The sequence below is a fragment of the Penaeus monodon genome, chromosome 11 (genome assembly GCF_015228065.2).
Source record: "Penaeus monodon isolate SGIC_2016 chromosome 11, NSTDA_Pmon_1, whole genome shotgun sequence".
NCBI classification, from domain to species: domain Eukaryota; kingdom Metazoa; phylum Arthropoda; class Malacostraca; order Decapoda; family Penaeidae; genus Penaeus; species Penaeus monodon.
This window is the reverse complement of record NC_051396.1, coordinates 43,823,094-43,845,593: the sequence shown is the minus strand read 5'-3', so window position 1 is coordinate 43,845,593 and position 22,500 is coordinate 43,823,094. Positions and strand designations below refer to the sequence as shown.

Here is a 22,500-nt window from a genome sequence, read left to right as displayed (position 1 = left end):
TTTAAAGTGAACCTTTTGATTTTCTTCTGATTTTTTTTCTTTTTTTAAATCTCCCTTTTTTTCTCTCCCGTAAGACAAAATATTTTTCTCTTCCTCGCTCTCTCGTTTTCTTTATTATATTCTGTTACTTAGTTCTTAAATACAGCTTTCTCTCTTCCTTTTTTTAAATTCTCTCATTCCCTACATCTTTTTGTGCACGTTTTCTTTCTCTTCCTTACTTTTTTTCTATATCTATCCTTCATCCTGTGTGTCTCTCTCTCTCTTTCTCTTTTTCTCGTGTCAGCCTCTCTCTCTACTTCATTCATTTTCTTCTCTGCTTTTCATATTACCTCTCTCTCCCTTTCCTTATGTCAGCCTCTTTTTTGACACAGATTCTCTCTTTCTCTTCCTCGCTCTCTTCTCCTTTTCTTCTTTTCTCCTCACTGTCTCTCATAATACATCCTCTCTCTCTGTCCCTCTCTCTCTCTCTCTCTCTCTCTCTCTCTCTCTCTCTCTCATTCATTCTCCCCTCTCTCTCTCTTTCTCTCTCCCTCTCTCTCTCTCTCTCTCCCTCCTCCTCTCTTCCCCTCTCTCCCTTCCCTCTCTCTCTCTCCTCTCTCTCTCCTTCTCTCCTCTCTCTCTCTCCCCTTCTCTCCCTCTCTCTCTCTCTCTCCCTCCCCCTTCTCTTCTCTCTCTCTCTCCTCTCTCTCTCTCTTCCTCTCTCATTCATTCCCCCCTCCCCCCCCCCCATCTCTCTCTCTCTCCCTCTCTCTCTCTACACAAGACGATCAGTTTTCCCTGTTCCTGAATGATTCACCGTCGCGTCAAAACAGAAAGTACTTCACTCTATCTATGGAGAAAACCGATTTGTCTCTCTCTCACTCCGTTCGGAATCTATATTTTCGGTATAATTTTTCCATATATATATTGTTTTTTTCATTAAAATATTCTATATATATATATATAATATATATATATATATATTATTATATAATATATTATACGCACATTATATTATACAATATCTATATTACATATAATTATATATGTTATATATATTACCCAACAACACAGTGTGTGTGCGTGTGTGTGGTGTGTGTGTTTTGTGTGTTGTGTTGGGGTGTGGTGTTGGGTGTGTTGGTGTGTGTGTGGTGTGGGGTGTGGTGTTTTGTGTGTGGGGTGTGTGAGTGTGTTGTGTGTTTGGGGTGTGTGTGTGTGTGTTTTTGGGGGTGTGGTGGTAGTGAAAGTGTGTGTGTGTGTGTGTGGGGGTGCATGTGCATATTTTTATATTATATATTTTATTATATATATAATTTATATTTATAATAATTTTAAAATAAACATATATTTTTTATATATTATTTATATTTATATTATTTATATTTAATTTTTTTGTGTATGTGTGTGTGGTTGGGGTGTGTTGGTGGGGTGTTGTGTTTTGGTTTGGGGGGGTGTGTGTGTGTGTGTTGTGTGTGTGTGTGTGGTGTGTGGGGTGTGTGTGTGTGTGTGTGCTGTGCTTTAATAATTAATATATTAATATATATATATATTATTAAAAATTATATATTATTATATAAAGACATATATTTATTAATATTTTATTTATATTTATATATTTATATTTATATATATTTATATTTTTGTGTGTGTGTGTGTGTGTGTGTGTGTGTGTGTGTGTGTGTGTGTGGTGTGTGTGTGTGTGTGTGTGTGTGGTGTGTGTGGTTGTGTGGGTGCATACTACGGACACGCACACAACATACTTTGTGTGTGTATAATATATATATTATATAATATATATATATATATTATATTAATACAAAAATTTATATTATTTTATATATATAAAAATATATTATATACCATTCATATATGTATTTTTAAAATGTATATGGCATGATATTATATCATACTGCATATCTAGATGTTGTGGGTGCACATATTAACGGTTAGTATTAAAATGGAATGACATGCTGGTCTCCAACGTATGTCCACGAAGGCTGCGTTACAAAAAAAATTGACTAAATAACACGTATGCGCATGTCATCATGGACATCCACGCTGCATACAGAGCACTTAACTGTATCTAACTCCCCCCCTCCCACAGTTAAAATCCACCTGTGGCCCCGCATACTCCCGGTTTTCCCTAGGGATTTAAACCCTGCTTAGCGCGCGATGCTCTCAGCACAACACTTTTAAAAAATGCACTAAAAATCCATGCCCAACCCACGCGCTTAATCACACCCTCACACTTGCGGCCTCTCCGTCAAGGGTAAACGCGATGTGCATAGTAAACCGGTCCGACCGCTAGATGGCAGCGTCGAGGCGCGTTGTGTTACCGTGTTGCAGAATGACGTCTACTAGCGGAGAAAAATATTGCAATTTGGCAACTGTATGTGGATACTTTGCCTACATCCACGTTATTATTATTTTTATTATTATTATTATTATTATTATTAATATTATTATTATTATTATTATTATTATTACTATCATCATCATTATCATGATAATATCATAATATTATTATAATTATCATCATTATTATCAGTGTAATTTTTAATAGACATTAATAAAACTTATCAATTTTTCATTAACAAATATGAATAAATATATAATTAATAAAACTCGAGGAACTGCCAAACAGCTCTTTCGAGAAGGCGACCGCCAAGCTGACGCCATCAGATGCTCAGTTCTACGGCCATTCTCGCGATTTTCCAGTTAGATCTAGAGTTTTTGTGTTAGGATTTAACGGGGGAAAATGAAAGTGCACTCTATATTGAGGTATTTTCCAAGTCTCTGTTTGAGCAAGAAATTAAAGAGCTTTTTTACTCTTATGTCCAGTCTAGCGGTCTGGTGGAAATATCAATGGCAACACCGGTGAGGCATTAGCAACTACACTGCTCGCACATCCAGCAAACACCTTTCTGTTCCCACGTTACTCTTGTTCGAAGGGGTTTCCCAGGTCGTCTAGGTACACACAGGGTACAGTCAGTAAGGACATCTCTTCCCTTATTCTAAAGACGCGCAGAAACTCCCAAAGGATTTTTGTATATCTAGATATATATGCATTTGATGCCTGATGTGTTAGTATCGGTATCAGAGATCTTGAGAGTTGCTTTATCCAGTTACTATTATCACAGTGTTTACCTCTTTGTTCTCCGTTGTTCTTCTGTTAAAGTAAGCATTTCTTACATTATCAGATGAAACTCCAGGCGACCTGAACCTGTAGTTTTTAACTGTTTTCTCTAATACTTAATAACAACTACATTGCTCTATCCAGTCATCTTACCATTCTCAGACAGTGAAGGCACGTTTACTTTATTATGTATGCATAGACTGTAGAGTTGGCAAACCTGCAGTCACATCGGCACTGGCAACTCAACACCTGGTGGCCAATTTGTATATAGAGATTAATGGATATATAGTTAGAAAAGTAGATAGATATAGAACGATAGATACAATACATAGATATAGATATGTACAGTAGATATATAGAGATTGATATATACAGTATATAGATATCTATAGCTATGTACAGTATATATATATATATATATATATATATATATATATATATATATATATATATATATATATAGATAGAGATATATTTATACAGTAGATAGATATAGATATGTACAGTAAACAGATAGATATGGAAATATACTCATTAGATAGATATGGATATTTGCAGTAGCCATACATACAGATGTGTCCAGCAGATAGCTAAAGATATATTTGTATATATAGAGAATGATAAAAATATATGTATACATACCGTACAATTTTATGTATGTATGTTTTTTTACTCTTAATGTGTATCCATGCGTCGTCTGAGATTAGCGAATAAAGAAGAAGAAGGAGAAGAAGAAGAAGTAGAGGAAGAAGAAGAAGAAGAAGAAGAAAAAGAAGAAGAAAAAGAAAAAGAAAAAGAAAAAAAGAAAAAGAAAAAGAAGAAGAAGAAGAAGAAGAAGAAGAAGAAGAAGAAGAAGAAGAAGAAGAAGAAGATGATGAAGATGAAGATGAAGATGAAGAAGGAAAAAAGTGAGTAAACCAGAATCCGAGAATGAAAACGGGGGGGGGGGGGGTTAGCAAGCCTTCCTTCCCTGGGTTCCTCCTATATTATTTATCACACAATATACACTGTATAAATTTCACTTAAGATATCTATAATGGATATGATATATAATAAAGCTTTTATCACAACTTTTGTTGCGGAAATATACGTATTTGAGTTGTATATCATATGTTTCGCATTAATATGAACGTTTTGTAACGCAGCCTTCGTGGACACGCGTTGGAGACCAGCATGCCATTCCATATATATTACGTGCACACGCACACACATCTTAGATATGCATGTGTGATATAATATCATGCCATATACATATATAAATACATATATGTATATGTGTATATATATAAATAAATAAATATATATATATATATATATATATATATATATATATATATATATATATATATAATATACACACGAGTATGTGTGTGTGCGTGTGTCCGTACGTATACACACACACACACACAACGCTTTAAGTATTTAGAGGAAAATTAATATAAATAAAAATATTATATAAGATAATTTTCCTACCTATCTGACGCCTCGCTACAGATAAACAGAAGCATATATGAAGAAAAAGTTAAGAATCTCCATTAACTCTACTACTTTTCTAGACAGATGGATGTAGATAAAGGAAAAAATAAGCAAAGCAAATGCGCCGGACGAGAACCAAGATGAGAGTGGATTTTTTTTTTTTTTTTTTTTTTTTTTAATGTATGGATTATATTTTGTTATCATAGTAATCGTTAAGATGATGGTGGTGATGGTGGTGGTGGTAATGGTGGTGGTGGTGGTACTGGTGATGGTGGTGGTGGTAGTGGTGATGGTGGTGGTGGTGGTTGTGATGGTGGTGGTGGTAGTGGTGATGACAGTGATGGTGATTATGATAATGATAGTGTTAATAATAATGATTATTATAAAAATAGTAGTAATAGTACTAATAGTACTAATAATAACTGTACCAAAGTCCTTCCCATTTTATGAGAAAACTAAGGCAATGATAACGAAGAAGAAAATGAAAGAGAATATAAAAAGGGAGAGAGAATATAAAGCAAACGAAAGAAAGAAATGAGTAGGATAAAGAAAGTAGAGAGTGAAATCATCTTATTATTGTAATCAATCTCTGGAATGTAATTAAATGTTATGAAATATTATCTGAGAATAAAATATTCTTACTGATTCATACATCAATTTATCCATTCATTGTAAATAGAAGAAAACTACACAATATAACTAAAAAATCGTATAATTATCACAGTATAAATGGATAAAATTAGTGAATTACGTAGAAAAGAGACGGTGTTATGATCACAAATTAATCTAATTCAATACTTTTGTTTGTATTTCTGACTGAGAAACTGCATAATCAGTTGCACACAAAAATAATAGATAAACCGGATTTTCAGGAATTTATATATATTTTTTTTCCAGGTAACCAAACACCAATCAATAAAACCAAGCGCTTGCTTTACACATAGAAAAAAACCGATCCTGAACACACACCAAATACAAAAAAAAAAAAAAAAATAGACTCCTTAATCTCAAATAGGGATTATACAAGCATCACAGGAGTGGGGGCAGAGAGGAAGCATCTGCAGAGGGTACGACACACAGTTCCCTTGGCGTGCCCAGTCGGCGCAGTTGTGGTTCTTGTCCCGACATTCTGGGTCTGCGGCAGAAATAAGAGGTGAGAAAGGGTACCGTTGTTGTTCGTTAGGGTGTAAGTGGTGTGTATGTGTATGGAGGCTCATTTTGGGTGTATTACGTATTTGTACATGTATGTGAAAATACAGGTACGTGTATGAGAACATACGCGAGCAGGCATATGTCAATGCAGGCACCATACACACACACACACACACACACACACACACACACACACACACACACACACACACACACACACACACACACACACACACACACACACACACACACTGCAAGTAGAACAACGAAGGGAAGTATAAGAAAACACACGAATATGCCGAAGGGCTTTTCGCATTTACTGCCTCATCAGGGTATATCAGACTAGAGATACAGAGGTGTGTGTGTGTGTGTGTGTGTGTGTGTGTGTGTGTGTGTGTGTGTGTGTGTATGTATGTATGTATGTATGTATGTATGTATATATATATATATATATATATATATATATATATATATATATATATATATATATGTATGTATTGAGCGGTCAGGTCATGTTGATACTAAGGTGCGATGACCTTGGCTAGTTCGTGGCTCCATGTTGCGGTGTTAAAGTTGTTAGTTGTGTGTACGAACGCTGCTTCTATGCTGTACATCTGGCTGCAACAGACCTCTTAGCCAGGTGTACAGCATACCATGCGGTGGCTGCGATAAAGTATACATAGGTGAAACAGGACGTGGCCTCCACGAATCGACCAACATCGCAGCGCCCTCCGACGACACGACAAGATGAGCGCCTTCGTTGTTCATGTCGACACCGACGGCCATCTCCCTAATTGGTCCCAGGCCTCCAAACAAAACAAAGTCTGCCCCCACGACAGAGGAAGATGAAAGAATTGGCGTTCATGCACACAACTATCAACTTCAACGCCGCGACAGGGAGCCACGAACTAGCCAAGGTCGTCGCATACCTAACTACCGACGTGACCTGACCGCTCAGTACATGTATATATACCTCTATGTATCTCTAGTCTGATAGCCTCCAGGCTAGTACAGTGGTAACGTGTCGGCCTCTCATCCGAGGGGTCGGCGGTTCGCGCCCCGCCCAGGCACAAGAAGTTGCAATTGTCGCCTGGAGGTCACTGCTGTGGCTGGGCACCAAGGCGGGTAAGGACTAGGTTCAGCCGAGTCAGCACCAGCTGACACACGTGAGCGAGTCGGCATTAGTCGACACAGGCCGGGCTCCTCTCATGGCATAGCCCGGGCGACGCTAAGCTTCTGCTGATGAAGCAGTAAATGCAAAAATGCCTTCGGCATATTCGTATGTTTTCTTGTACTTCCCTTCGTTGTTCTACTTGCAATTCGTTCGACATGAATTCCACACAATATGAACACATACAACCGTATATACCAGTACCAATAATAATATAGAAATAACAACAAAAATTGTAGCAACAACAGTAATCAAAACAAACATGACACCAATAAGACAGCATTTACGAATAACAAACAGTATTCAAAACAGAAAAGAACATAACCAAGAATAACAAATAAAATATCCAGAATAAAGTTGGTAAATGAAAGAGAACAGAATAGAATAATGCAGAAAAACATAAGATCAGATAAAAGAGAATGTGTGAGCAGAATAAAATAAGAATGGCAATGGAAGAGAATAGGACTGAATTAAACAGAAAAGAAGAGACAGAATAGAATTTAAAAAAAATAGAATGGAAGACACAGAATCAGATAGACAGAATAGGATGGAAGAGACAGAATAGAATGGAAGCGAACAGAATAGAATAAAATAGAAAGGAACGAACTCAGACCAGATAAAAGAGAATATATAAGGAGAGGCGAGCAGAATCGAATAAAAAGCAGAACAATTAATTAATAGAAAACACGGAACTAGACAATAAATTAATAGAAAACATGGAACCAGACAATAAATTAATAGAAAACACGGAACCAGGCAATAAATTAATAGAAAACACGGAACCAGACAATTAATTAATAGAAAACATGGAACCAGACAATAAATTAATAGAAAACACGGAACCAGACAATAAATTAATAGAAAACTCGGAACCAGACAATAGATTAATAGAAAACACGGAACCAGACAATAAATTAATAGAAAACACGGAACCAGACAATAAATTAATAGAAAACACGGAACCAGGCAATTAATTAATAGAAAACACGGAACCAGACAATAAATCAATAGAAAACACGGAACCAGACAATAAATTAATAGAAAACACGGAACCAGACAATAAATTAATAGAAAACATGGAACCAGAGAATAAATTAATAAAAACACGGAACCAGGCAATAAATTAAGAGAAAACACGGAACCAGACAATAATTAATAGAAAACACGGAACCAGACAATAAATTAATAGAAAACACGGAACCAGACAATAAATTAATAGAAAACACGGAACCAGACAATAAATTAATAGAAAACACGGAACCAGACTCTCACCTAAACAGAGGTTGCAAGACACGGGGCAGTTTTGGAGCATGAACAGCTGGTCCCGCTGACAGAGCCCACTGCGCGCCCACGAAACGCACATGGGCGTGTGGTCCTCACAGCTTCCTGAAGGAGAGATGAGGAGGAGAAGGAAGGTGACATGAGGGAGGGCGTGTCCAAAGGGAGTCTCAGGCCATTTGCGTTTATGATACATTTTGCTGATTTTAGCTCCCATTTATAACATCACCATTGCACTGCTGGCACGGGGTGGAGTGCATTAACGTGATTATATCGGAGCTCATGTTATAGATGCTGTTTAGAGTGAGAAAACTTTTGATAAACGTTTTGTCGGACAATTGGTTTGACAACACGCCCTCACGCACACGCACACGCACACGCACACGCACACGCACACGCACATGCACACGCACACACACACACACACAAACACTATATATATATATATATATATATATATATATATATATATATATATATATATATATATATATATATATATATATATTACTGGGTGTGTGTGTCTGTGCGCGCGTATCAAATCGTTTTTCGTGTAACTATGTGCACGGCATATACTACGCATATTCATGTGTAACTAACTGGGATGAACATGCAAGTCCTAAATTTACACATAGAAACAGGTAAGCCCACAAACAAATACCTATCGAACCACGCATACAAACTAATCCCCTTCGCGCCCCAAACAATCGCAAACCACTGACGAAACAAATCATGGCAAAATTAACTCAAGAACAAATCCAAATCTTACCAAAATGAGCCCGGACTTCCACGGCGAAAAAGCCCAAGAACACGAGGCACAAAGCTGTTCTTAAACCCATATTTCCTTCTCTGTTCTTGAAGCAACCAAGCTGTTCTTCCTCGCGGAGAAGGACAAAAACACAAAGAAGCGACAGACACGCAACACCTTCCCTTGGTCGCCGTCAGGAGGATCTACAGGCGAGTGTTGAAGGAACTTGTTTTGCCGGAGACGACCTTCGAACTATCATTGCCACATATCGCCATCGCGTTATCTGTGCCGTGCAATCCTACCCAGAGGAGAACAGAATGGAAGAGAAGAGAAAAGTATAAAAAGAAAAGGGAGAACAGAATGGAAGAGAAGAGAAAAGTATAAAAAGAAACACAGGAGAACAGAATGGAAGAGAAGAGAAAAATATAAAAAGAAACAGGAGAACAGAATGGAAGAGAAGAGAAAAATATAAAAAGAAACAGGAGAACAGAATGGAAGAGAAGAGAAAAGTATAAAAAGAAAAGGGAGAACAGAATGGAAGAGAAGAGAAAAGTATAAAAAGAAAAGGGAGAACAGAATGGAAGAGAAGAGAAAAGTATAAAAAGAAACACAGGAGAACAGAAGGGAAGAGAAGAGAAAAGTATAAAAAGAAACACAGGAGAACAGAATGGAAGAGAAGAGAAAAATATAAAAAGAAACAGGAGAACAGAATGGAAGAGAAGAGAAAAGTGTAAAAAGAAACACAGGAGAACAGAATGGAAGAGAAGAGAAAAGTATAAAAAGAAACACAGGAGAACAGAATGGAAGAGAAGAGAAAAGTATAGAAAGAAACAGGAGAACAGAATGGAAGAGAAGAGAAAAGTATAAAAAGAAACACAGGAGAACAGAAGGGAAGAGAAGAGAAAAGGAAAGAGAATGAAATGAGATGAAATGAAATGAAGTGATTATGGCCGAAGTGAGTAGACGAGAAACTAATAGATCAGTTATACTAGTTTGTAGTTACAAACAGAATGGAAGCGAATATAACACGATAAAATGGAAGTGAAATGAGAGAAATGAGATGATATAAAAGAGAATATGATGTGAGTAAAAGAGAAAATGATAGAGAATGGGATCAAATTAAAGAAAATATGACGGAAGTGAGTAGAATGGAATGGAATTGAAAGTATAATGAAATAGAAAAGATAAGATATAACAGAATAAAGTAGAATAGAATAGAATAAGATAAGATAGAATAAGGGGGAATGTGACTGAAGTGAGAATAGAAAGAAACGGAATGAAGTAGAATAGGATAAAAAAAAAAGAAAGAAAGGTAATATGACTAAAGTGAGAACAGAATGGAATAGAAAAAAATACGAATAGATGAAATAAAATTAAAGTTAATGAAATCAAAGAAAATGGGACTAAAGTGAGTAAATTAATGTTAGGAAGGATTAATGTTTTGAATATTGATATCTGAACTTCCAAAAAAGATCGATAGAGGAAGTAAATAATGACGAATAGATAGAGTATGGTGATAATGAAGATGAAGGAGGAAGAGGAGGAGGAGGAGGAAAGGGAGGATGGAGTAAGAAGAAAAGCAGAAGATAAAGAAGAAGAGAAAGAGGAGCGAGAGGGGAGAACACGAAACGTTCACATTAGGAAAGAAATTGCAAACCGGTCTTAAGCTGTTCAACATTTACCTACATGTACACAAGCATTGACACGCACCCGCATTCCCCATGAAAAGAAAAAGAGAGAGAGAGAGAACAAAACATTCCCTAAATATAGGACTATATTTATATAAAACAGATAAAGGAAAACACAGCGCATACCCCCGAAAAATAAGAAAAGGAAAGAGAGAAAAAAAGCCTAGTATATGCCACAAAACTGGGAAAAAAACGAAAGCGAGAGAAAAAAATTACACAAAGCGCAGGTACTCCATACCCTTTACTTCACCTCCCGGAAAATATAGAGACTCCTGGCAACTGCATTCTCATTCTTCTTGTAGTTCTTTTTTTTAGCTCGAAGGTCAAGCATTTGCCTTCAGTTCGTCGGCCGATCTGTAGGACTAAACCTCTCCCGACGTCTCCATCTGCGAAGAAAACACAAGAACCGAAGATTTTTGTTGTTGTTCTTCAAGAATGTCAGATTTTCGGTGCCTGTTGGTTTCTCTCCTAATCTGCATGGCGATTTATAAGCCAGCGGTCTCTCATCCAGGTAAGTATGGAGTTTGTGTTTGTTCTCGTTGTCCAGTCTAGGGACAGTATTCGATGTTAAGCTAACATGACGCTAATATTAATTTGATATTGTCACTGTGATAAATGGTTCAGGATTCAGAAATATTACATCCATACCAGACAACAGCACTCTCTTTTGCGATTCATCTATCGTTAAGAAGGGGAGAGAGAGAGAGAGAGAGAGAGAGAGAGAGAAGAGAGAGAGAGAGAGAGAGAGAGAGAGAGAGAGAGAGAGATTAACACATTAACTAAAGACGGACTTCTGTATGCCCAACAGGGAGCTGCGAGGACCATACTCCACAGTGCAGGTTCTGGGCGTACGCAGGGAGGTGTCAGTGGGACAATACCATGAAACTAAATTGCCCTGTGTCATGTAACTCTTGCATAGGTTAGTAGAGTTTCGTTAATCCTGTATGGGTTGTGTTTTTGCATTTTGCTGCAACAAGGGAGGCTGTAGCTGTTATGTATATAGACGAAATATTTGGACTATAATTATGCATTGATCGATGGAACTAACTGCAACGTATTTTTGGTCAAATGCAGTATTAGAGAAATATTGTTTGGGAATGGACTACATCACTATTATTTGTCTCTCATTATCAATAACAACAACGAAAACAAATGCAACCTCTAAAAAGAAAAAAAAAAGATACAAAGGAATGAAAATAGAGAAATAACTTGACAACCAAGCAAAAATAAGATAAGACCGGAAATCTTCATGAATAAAAATTCTTATAAAACGAAATCCTTTTATGGTTTCTCGAGTTTCCCCATTAAACCTTTTGCAAATACACTAGTGTTATATCACCGAGTAAAGAGGAGCCTGAACTTCAGATTAAGATGCCTGTAACTTATCAAATCAGAACAACGTCTGCATTGCAGGTAAATTTTACAAATCTATTACTTGTATTGCAATTTTGTATAATTTCTTACATCTTTATATATAGGTTATCACTAATGACTGACTCTAATCAAAGTTGAAATCCTGGATCTAGCGTCGCTGCCGCATGTGATATGAAGAGTCAACAATTTTGAAACCAGAATTAAATTATATTCAAGTTCTCTTTGGAAAACTTTGTCACGAGTAGCCTATCCTTCATCCTATGATATTTGTTCAGATCGTTATATAACCTTTCTCTCTCTCTCTTTTTCTCTCTCTCTCTCTCCCTCTCTCTCTTTCTCTCTCTCTCTCTCTCTCTCTCTCTCTCTCTCTCTCTCTCTCTCTCTCTCTCTCTCTTTCTCTCGCCCTTTCTCTCTCTCTTTATTTTTTTCTTTATTTTTTTATCTTCTTCCCTTCCTCCCTCATCTCTTTCTCCTTCCCAGCTTCCCTGACCTCCCTCCCTCTCTCCCTCTCCCTCCCTTTCCCCCTCTCCCTCCCTTTCTCCCTCCCTCCCTCATTTTCACTCCCTACCGTCCCCTCCTTCCCATTCCCTCCTTCTCTCTATCTACCTCTCATTCACGCTCTCTTCCCCCAGATCCAACATGCTATGACAGGGACCGCCGCTGCGCCTCTTGGTCTCAACAAGGATACTGTGTAAGGAATCCTACCAAATATTTGAGCCTTTGTCCCCACTCCTGCGATTCTTGTCTGATCATCCTCTCCGTGCAGACGCAGCATCTTCTCCCGTGGGTGTTTAGGAAATGAAAGTACGATGATGAGGATACTTTTTTTTGTATAAACTGAAGTAACACATCTTTTTTATCTGTAGATGTTTCATTATGAGTTTATACACGGGATATATATATATATATATATATATATATATATATATATATATATATATTATATTATCCTGAACTGCATTAGATTTTTAATTTTCTTATTTGGGGGGTGGGGATGGATACTGAATTCATATATTGGACTATGTTCATTATATTGAATTTATACATCTGATATATTTTATACGTAATTGATACATTGGTTAATCTCTATATCTAATACATATATTGGATCTTATCTTATCTTGAATTCAGACATTAACTTTAATTTTTATACATGTTTTTTGTGTAATTTGGGCAATGCTGCTTTGAATATCACAGATCCATATAAACAGATGGCAGTTGAATATTAGCGTACGTATATAGTTTTTCCCCAGATACTGAATTCTAGTAAAAAAAAAAAAAAATTGTTTTGCTATACCCAAAAGATATAATATATTATTTGAACCATACGTATAGTGAATCATAGATACTGTAATAGAAATTCATTTGTAGAGAATTTGTAAATTACGGAGGGATCTTTGCCTTTTTTAGTTCGTCCGCTTATTCTTTGATTAGATATTTCTATTGGTTTATGCCTACTGCATCTTTTGGAACTAGTTATTCATTTATATATATATATATATATATATATATATATATATATCATATATTATATATATGTATATATATTATATTACATTTATGTATATATACATATATATGCAATATATATATATATATATATATATATATATATATATATATATATATATATATGTATATATATATATATGTGTGTGTGTGTGTGTGTGTGTGTGTGTGTGTGTGTGTGTGTGTGTGTGTGTGTGTGTGTGTGTGTGTGTGTGTGTGAATGTATGTATGTATGTATGTATGTATATATAATATCTCTATATACACATATATAAATATATATATATATATATATATATATATATATATATATATATATATATATATATATATATATATAAATATGCTTGTGTGTGTGTGTGACATATGTATGTATGTATGTATATACACGTGTGCCTATGATGCAGTTAATAGCAACAGCAAACTCAGAATGTCCTTTCCCCCGCGTGTGTGTGACGAAATGTCCTTGGAGAAGATCGTTAAGAAGAGTCGGATCTCTCATTTTGCGATGTAAACTTTGAAGCTGTTCGTTAGGGTCTAAAACTCTCCGTCTCGTAATTACGGTTTATTCGATTTTTTTTCTTAAAAGATTTGTTACCAAAATGTCGGTTTTGGTTTCTGATGAATGAGTCGGTTTATGCAAATTAGGAAAGCGGGGATCGTACCTGCAGGAGCTACGGAAGGTGACGGTCGCTAGGTGATCAGTGCCTGATAAGCTTCTTTTCCTATGTATCCATCTTTCTGTCTATTAACTATCCACCTACCCCCCCCTCTCTCTCTCTCTTTTCTCTATCTCTTCCAAATGTCATTTTTTTCTCACCTTCTCTCTTCTCTATCTCTCATCTTCTCTCCAATTCTCATTCTCTCTCTTCTCCTCTCTCTCTCATTCTCCCCTCCTCCCTCTCTCTCTCTCTTTTCTCTCTCTCCTCTCCTCTCTCTCTCTCTCTTCTCTCTCCTCTCTTCTCTCTCTCGTCTCTCCTCTCTCTCTCTCTCTCCCTCCCGCTCTCGCTCCTCTCTCTCTCTCTCTCTCTCTCTCTCTCTCTCTCTCTCTCTCTCTCATCTCTCCCCCATCTCTCTCCCACACTGTCCTTCTCTCCGAGTGTCATATCCCCCCCCCAATCCCCATCTCCCTCCCTCCCCTCCCGTTCCAGTCAGACCTCGTCAATTATTTGGTGTGTTTTGGCATTGCACCACTGGCTCTATATATAGCGAAATTACACGGTTTCCCGCAGAACTGAATGTGACTTACGAGCTGATAATGTTTAACAGGGCAGGAAGCACGAGGGAAAAAAAGGAAAAGAAGTGAGACAGAGAGATAGAAAAAAACAAACAAACATGCAAGAATGTCGATAGAAATAGCATTAAAATGTCTTGTTTTTCCCATTGAAGGAAAGGGATTAAAATTGTACCCTTTCGTGAAAGAATGGCAGGGTTTACGTTCGTTTTTTTTTCTTTTAGGGTTTAATGAAATTAATGAAATTTATTTAAAACTAAAAACCTAAACTTATTCTTGTGCACGTCGTGAATGAGGAAACATGTATGAAGAATTGGAATTAAAGATGAAAATAACTAAAAGAGACGCGACAAGATACATATACATATATTTATATATATTTATATATATACATAAATGTGTGTGTGTGTGTGTGTGTGTATCTGTATGCATACTGTGTGTGTGTATATATATATATATATATATATATATATATTATGTATGTATTATATATCTATATATATATATTATATATATATATATATATATATATATATATATATATATATATATATATATATATATATATATATTATATATATTATTATATATATATATATATATATATAAATATGAATATCCAGATATGCATTTATGTATATATGTATATGTATATATACATGTATTATATATATATATATTATATATTATATATATATATTATATTATATCATCTTTTATTCATCTCTCTCTCTTCTCTTCTACTCGTCTCTCTCTCTCTCTCTCTCTCTCCTCCTCCTTTTGCCTCTGTTAGCACAAGATACTTCCCTTCCATATTCTTTAATTAAAGAGCAGACTTTTTCCTAAAAATATATTTTCCAATTTAGGTCTCCGTAGCGATTTTTATTCCTGGTGACAAATCATGTGTACAATTAGAATTTGCATTTTCAGCACGTTTTCACAGATGGAAATTTGACTGGAAAGCAGATCTGGTGCATCAGTTTAACTATTTCTGAATTTCATAATGCCTTGGTTGGCCGGAGAAAAGAAAAAATCCATTTTGATTTTTTTTTTCACAATTTCCTTTCCTCTTATGATAAATGCATTTTTTTTTTTTCGTTTTTGTTTCTTCCACTTACTATGTGTTCTGTTGTACTGTCGACAAGAAGTGATATTTCTTTGTACGGCGCAAGGATCCCGTGATATATTTTATATTTATTTTTTGTATTATTATCATTATTCTTTACATATATTTCTCTTTTTTGCCTCCGAAGACTGCATGGCAAAGAGTTAACTTTCGAAGTCTCTAAAGGACATTGGATTTAGGAAAGAAAGAAAAAGAAAAAAAAAAGTGGTCAAGTATCTGCATAAGAAAAATCTCACATTGGCGCGCTGTGAATTATATAACTTTAGGAACAAAGTTGGTAAGAAATGTGGGAAAATGCAAGCTCGGTGTGTGCTCCAGGCTACCGGGATGAGGAGGAGAAATGTATGTTTCCAGGCGGGAGATGGCGGATCCACTTACAAAATGATAAAGTTTACCCTTAATAACACGTCGTTTTCTATACAACATCGTTTTCTATGAAGCCTTGAGTGATTTTGGATGTCATTAATAAAGATTATTTTCGTTATAAACAGGTTTGCATTGACACAGAAAAGCAAGCAATATTATAGATTGAACGAGTATGATGGTAATGAGGAGAAAAATAAACAATAACAATAATAATTGTAAAAGTAATAATGATAATAACAATAGTTTTATGGTGTTAAGATAATATTAGTAAAAATAATGATAAAAATGATGGTAATGAAGACGATAATTATGACAACTAGAATTATAATAATAGCAATAATAAAAGGAAGTAGCAATAGTAGTCGCAACAGCAACAGTAACGTTGCTACAAACCCTGGTAGCTTGCGAGGTGGTTTACCCCCGAATTCGGTGGTTCAGGTGCCCGGCTGCCGTCGCGACCTCGCCATGACCTCGCCATGCACGTGGAGCCTCCGGGCTAGTACAGTGGTAACGTGTCGGCCTCTCATCCGAGGAGTCGGCGGTTCGCGCGAGAAGTTGCAACTGTCGCCCGGAGGTTACTGCTGTGGCTGGGCACCACGGCGGGTAAGGACTCGGTTCAGCCGAGTCAGCACCAGCTGACACACGTGAGCGAGTCGGCATTAGTCGACACAGGCCGGGCTCCCCTCATGGCACAGCCCGGGCGAGGCTAAGCTTCGCATATCGGACTTATCCTTATCCTTATGCATGTGGAGGGGGAGGGTCGTAGTGAGGAAACGGAGGAGTGAGGAGGACCCACACACAACCCCCACCACTGGGCTTTTGATATTTTAGCAAGTTGCTTTCCTGTCGATTTCTTGGTGAAATTTGGAAACGGGTTGCGGTTAGGATTAGGGAGATTGCTCTGAGAAATCGCCTAGGCATACACGGTGAAGGTGTTGTACAAAAATGATAGAAACAAGTAATAAAATGTAAGTAACTTATTTACACTTTTCATGCCCACCTATAAATTGCTCTACAAGAATGAATGAGGATTATAAATGAAAGTATAAATAGGGATATGAATAAAATCATGATAAGGATTATGAGTGAAAGCATAAATAGCACAATAATGATAATATAATAATAATAATAATAATAATAATAATAATAATAATAATAATAATAATATAATGATAATGATAACGTGATGATGATGATGATGATGATGATGATAATCATAATAATAACAATAATAATAATAATAATAATGATAATAATAATAATAATAATAATAATAATAATAATAATATAATAATAATAATAATAATAATAATAATAATAATAATAATGATAATGACAATAATAACGATAATAATAATAATATTAGCAATAATAATAATGACAATAATAATAAGAATGAGAAGAAGAATAACTATAATAATAACAATAAATATAAAAGTACAAAAACAAAAGTAAGAAGAAAAGAGAGAAGTGAACACAAAGGAAAAATATACAAAAAGAGACAGGAAATGTTGACAAAAGCTAAAAAAAAGTCAAGAGATTTGTTCAGTAACGTTAGAAAGGCGCTGTTGGTCATAGCAGGAGTGTTTATCTACGATAGAGTCGATGATAGACAAAATTGTTTTGTCTCTCTCTTTTTGCTCTCTGTTTCTTCCTCTTTCTTGTTTGTCATTGCCTCTCTTTCTTAACGTTCTGTCTGTGCGTCTTTTTCCTTGACGTTTTTCTGTGTCTCTCTCTCTTTCCCATGTCTCTGTTTTATCTCTATTTATCTGTGTGTTTGTTTGTCTGTCTGTCCCTCAATTTGTCCTGTCATCGTGTGTGTGTCTGTGTTCATCTCTCTTTCTCTCTCTCCTTCTTTCCCTTCTCTTTCCTATATTTCCCTCTCCTTCTCCTCTTCCTCCTCTCCCTCTCAGCGTCTGTCTGTCTTTCTGCCTGTCTATCCCTCTATCTATTTATGTGTGTTCTGTCTGTGTGTGTGTTTATCTCTCTCTCTCTCTCCTTCTTTCCTCTTTCTCTCCTATATTTCCCTCTCCTTCTCCTCTTCCTCCTCTCTCAGTCTCTCCCTCCTCTCTCTTTTCTCATCTGTCCCTTTATCTACATGTGTGTGTCCTGTCTGCGTGTGTGTGTCTGTGTTTATCCATCTCTCTCCTTCCTTCTTTCCCCTTTCTCTCCTATATTTCCCTCTCCTCCTCTTCCTCCTCACTCTCTCCTCTCTCTGTCTCTCCCTCTTCTCTCTCTCCTTATCTCTGCCTCTTTCTGTCTTTCCGTCTGTCTGTCCCTCTATCTATCTATGTGTGTTCTGTGTTTATCTCTCTCCCTCCTTCTTTCCCCTTTCTTTCTTTCTCCTTCTCCTCTTCCTCCTCCTCTCTCTCTCCTCTCTCTGTCTTTCCCTCTTATCTCTCTCCTTACCTTTATCCTATCCCCCTCCCACCCCCTCCCCACCTCTCATCTCACATCCTCTGCCATCCCCCCCCCCTCCTTACCTACACACACTAAATGAATTTCTCTATTCAGCGTTCCTTTGTCCTTTCTACCTTCTTAATGAGCGAAGTTTGTCTGAATGGTCCGTCTGCATAGCTTTCTCGCTGTGTTATTGTTTAGCTTTTAGACACACAGACCAAGTGCTTGCTTATTGTGCCTGCTCATCCAGGAGTGCGCTCGGAAGGCATACTACAGGCTGGTTAATATTGCTTGGTGTGATTATTGCGCTTTGATGTGTCTGTGTGAGTGTTTGTGCAATAACACTCACACGCTCACACCCACACACACGCGCGCGCGCGTGTGTGTGTGTGTATACATACATACATACATATATATATACACATATATATGTATTTACGTATTTATGTATGTATGTACGTTTGTGTTTGTGTTTGTTTGTTTGTGTTGGTACAATATATAAATATATATAAATATATGTATATATATATATATATATATATATATATATATATATATATATATATATATTTTTTTTTACCTTAATAAAAATTTTCGTCTGTTCTTCACATTCTTATTAACCTAATTAAAGTCCTGTAATGGAATTGGCCGAGGCAAGATAACTAATATGGGAAAATTTTATTAGAGAAAAGTTTTTTGTTTGATGAAATTCTTAACTAAATATAAATTAGGTATTTACGTCAGCGTCCTCACGCATTCAACCTGCTCTTCTGCCTTTCTGTTTGTCTGTCTCCCCCTCGGCTTGCTCTCACTCGTCATTCTCTCTCTCTCTCTCTCTCTCTCTCTCTCTCTCTCAACCTTTCTTTCTAGATCTTCCTCTCTCGGTCTTTCCCTCTATCTTTGCCTCTCTCTCACTCCCTCTCCCTTCCCTCTCCTAACCAGCGTCCTTCTCTCTCTTCACATCGTCTTCCCTTTCTTATTTATCGACCCCCCTCCCCCCCACTTTAACATTTGTGGGCGTGTAGTGTACTCGGGGATTAAGTGTTAGGAAATCATGTGAAACTTCAGTCCGAATAATGGTGTTTGGTTAAGCGGTTCGAACACTTTCTCAGTGGTTCGCGAAGCAGTGACTGAGATAAGCTTGGCAGGGCGTTTCAAAACTCATACAGTCACTGATACACGCACGGACGAGCGCGCGCGCACACACACATGCACACATGCACACACACACACACGTGTATATAATAGACGTGTGTGTGTGTGTGTATTAATAGTATATAAACACCAGGAGCATCATGCGAAGGATTCCCAAGCGTAAAAATATTGAATGGAAATGAAATCTCATAATGCAATTTCTGGTAATTTTCATTCCTCGCAGTTAATAAACCCACAAACACCTCCAGCACAGACATATTCCATCCAATAACAAAAAAATCGGTAGCTGCCGATGGCCGTTGTAACGCCGAAGTTCATTTGTTTCGTGAAATTCTATGATAATAGTTGTGTCTATTGCATCCACATGAACTCTGGGTGTTTACAATGGCGAATCTTTTTAACGCGGGAGTCGAGCTATTTTACCTATGGAGTGAATTTTGGCCAAATGTGATAACCTTTCTGCTGCAGAGACCTGTGTATTTGCATCCCGTGTAAACATATTTATATGTAGACTTACACATTTATATGCAAGGACTGCAGATGCGGTCTTTCACTTTCATTGTCCTCTCTCACTCACTCACTCACTCACTCACTCACTCACTCACTCACTCACTCACTCACTCACTCACTCACTCTCCCTCTCCTCTCTCTCTCTCTCTCTCTCTCTCTCTCTCTCTCTCTCTCTCTCTCTCTCTCTCTCTCTCTCTCTCTCTCTCTCTCTCTCTCTCTCTCTCTCTCTCTCTCTCTCTCTCTCTCTCTCTAGCGTAGGAACAGAAACATTGTATGTTTGTATATATGTATATATGTACATATGTATGCTTTTACTGCGAGTTTGTATTTATGATTGTATGTATGTGTTTTTAAGCATGTTTACGTATGTATGATTGTATGTATGGTGATTAATATGTATACATGTATGATTTTATGTTAGTATGTTCGTGCATGCATATATGTTTGCTATTATATAGATTTATATTTATATAGGTATGTATTTATATATGTATGTATATGTAGGCACGTATGTGTTTATGTATATATATATTTATGCATCTATGTATGTAAACATGCATGCATACATACAGCAGGATGACAAATAAAAAAAATTACATAGTTTGTACGTAATTTCAAAATGGTTGAATGGTGGGCCTCGTAGTAAACCGTTGTTTGTATAGGTATGAGATTGGTAGTTAATTATGTGATTGGTTTGTTGCTAATCTGAGTAAGTGAAATGGAGGTTGGATTAACTAGTAGGCTATATATGGCTTGTTTAATCCCATTAGACTGTCAGTGTTGTCCATCACTCAGCTAGACGCTCTTTACAAGTCGATCAAAGTGATGACTCTTTTTTCCGTTTTACCTGTACGTTTTCATTATCATTATCATTATCATTATCTTCTAGGCTATCATCTAAGGATACGTTTTCACCGTGTTACTGTCTGATTTCATACATGTATAATTTATCTGTTCTTTAAATAACAGTTTTAGAATTATATAATTTATAATTCAGTTTAATTCAGTTTGTCGCAGTGTTAATTCTTGTTGTGACAGGCTATTTTTCTTGCTTCTAAAACCATCCCCTGTGTGCAAGGCATGGCTGGAGTTAACATCCACTGGCGAACGCGGGTCAGCAAGACTGCTAGAGGGAACAGTTCCACAGCACTGCACGGACATTGAATATGCCTTTTAATTTTTACACGTTTTCTTTTCTTGTTCATATAAACATTAAAAAGAGAGAGAAAGAAATGGATAAATAGAGAGAGAGAGAGAGAAATAGGTATCTATTGTGTAAATGTGGGAGAAAACAAGAGCTTATTAGTTAGAGAGAGAGAGCTTACTTTCGTTATTATTGAGAAAGAGGGAGAGAGAGAGAGAGAGAGAAATATATATATATATATATATATATATATATATATATATATATATATATATATATATATAGAGAGAGAGAGAGAGAGAGGATATTTAAGGATACTAGACATACAAGTGAAAACCAATCATTCCTGTAAGTTTAGCTTGGCATATGCAGTATATGGATATACCAGAAGAAACATACCTATAAGTATAAAGTCAATATCTGTACAAGAATATTCTAGATGTATATGATTACAATTAACAGCATATAAAATTACAGGATATACTTAAGCCATACACATAAATCATCCCAAAAGCACATATATAAATTTATAATGTTCAGTACAGAAAAAATACAAATATAACAAGAAAAAGCCACGTGAAACGCAAATCACATATAAGAAAAACTTAACAAAACAAAACAACGTAAAAGTGAAACAGAAACATACGCCTAGAAGTGTGCATGGATAGAACTCTCATGCACACAAGTAAAAGCAAAACACCACACAAGCAAACCACATACAGAATCAAAGACAAAAACAAGCATGCATACAAGCAAGGACAAAACACACCAGTGAAGAACAAGCACGCAAGCAAACAGAGTCCAACGAAGCACTAAAGCAGCATTTGTTTCTTTTTTAATACCTTCCCCTTACCCCCCCCCCCCTCTCCGTTTGGATCAGTTTCCTAGTTTGCGTGCGTGTTTCTGTCTGCTAGTTTGCGTGCGCGTCTGTTTCTGTCTGCTCGTTTGCGTGCACGTATCCGTTTCGGTCGCAGTGGAGTTGCGGGATGTTCTGCCAGTTTAGCGCCTAAGTGGAATGAGCATGTCTGAAGATTCATGACATAGTGTTAAGCTT

At 36.5% G+C, this 22,500-nt stretch overlaps 2 protein-coding genes across 2 annotated transcripts; one reads left to right on the top strand and one right to left on the bottom strand.

The window, feature by feature from the left end:
- Positions 1-5,285: 5,285 nt before the first annotated feature.
- On the bottom strand, positions 5,286-9,165 carry LOC119578969 (putative tyrosinase-like protein tyr-3). Its single transcript, XM_037926654.1, has 3 exons — positions 8,962-9,165; positions 8,187-8,300; positions 5,286-5,726 (listed from the first exon to the last, which is right to left on the bottom strand). Exons 1-3 carry the CDS (start codon positions 9,029-9,031, stop codon positions 5,599-5,601), a joined length of 312 nt encoding a protein of 103 aa, XP_037782582.1. The 5' UTR covers positions 9,032-9,165; the 3' UTR covers positions 5,286-5,598.
- A 1,665-nt stretch (positions 9,166-10,830) lies between these two features.
- LOC119578968 (putative tyrosinase-like protein tyr-3) lies at positions 10,831-16,275 on the top strand. The gene is made up of 4 exons (XM_037926653.1): positions 10,831-11,139; positions 11,437-11,547; positions 12,635-12,806; positions 15,999-16,275. Exons 1-3 carry the CDS (start codon positions 11,064-11,066, stop codon positions 12,802-12,804), a joined length of 357 nt encoding a protein of 118 aa, XP_037782581.1. The 5' UTR covers positions 10,831-11,063; the 3' UTR covers positions 12,805-12,806; positions 15,999-16,275.
- The last annotated feature ends 6,225 nt before the right edge of the window (positions 16,276-22,500 follow it).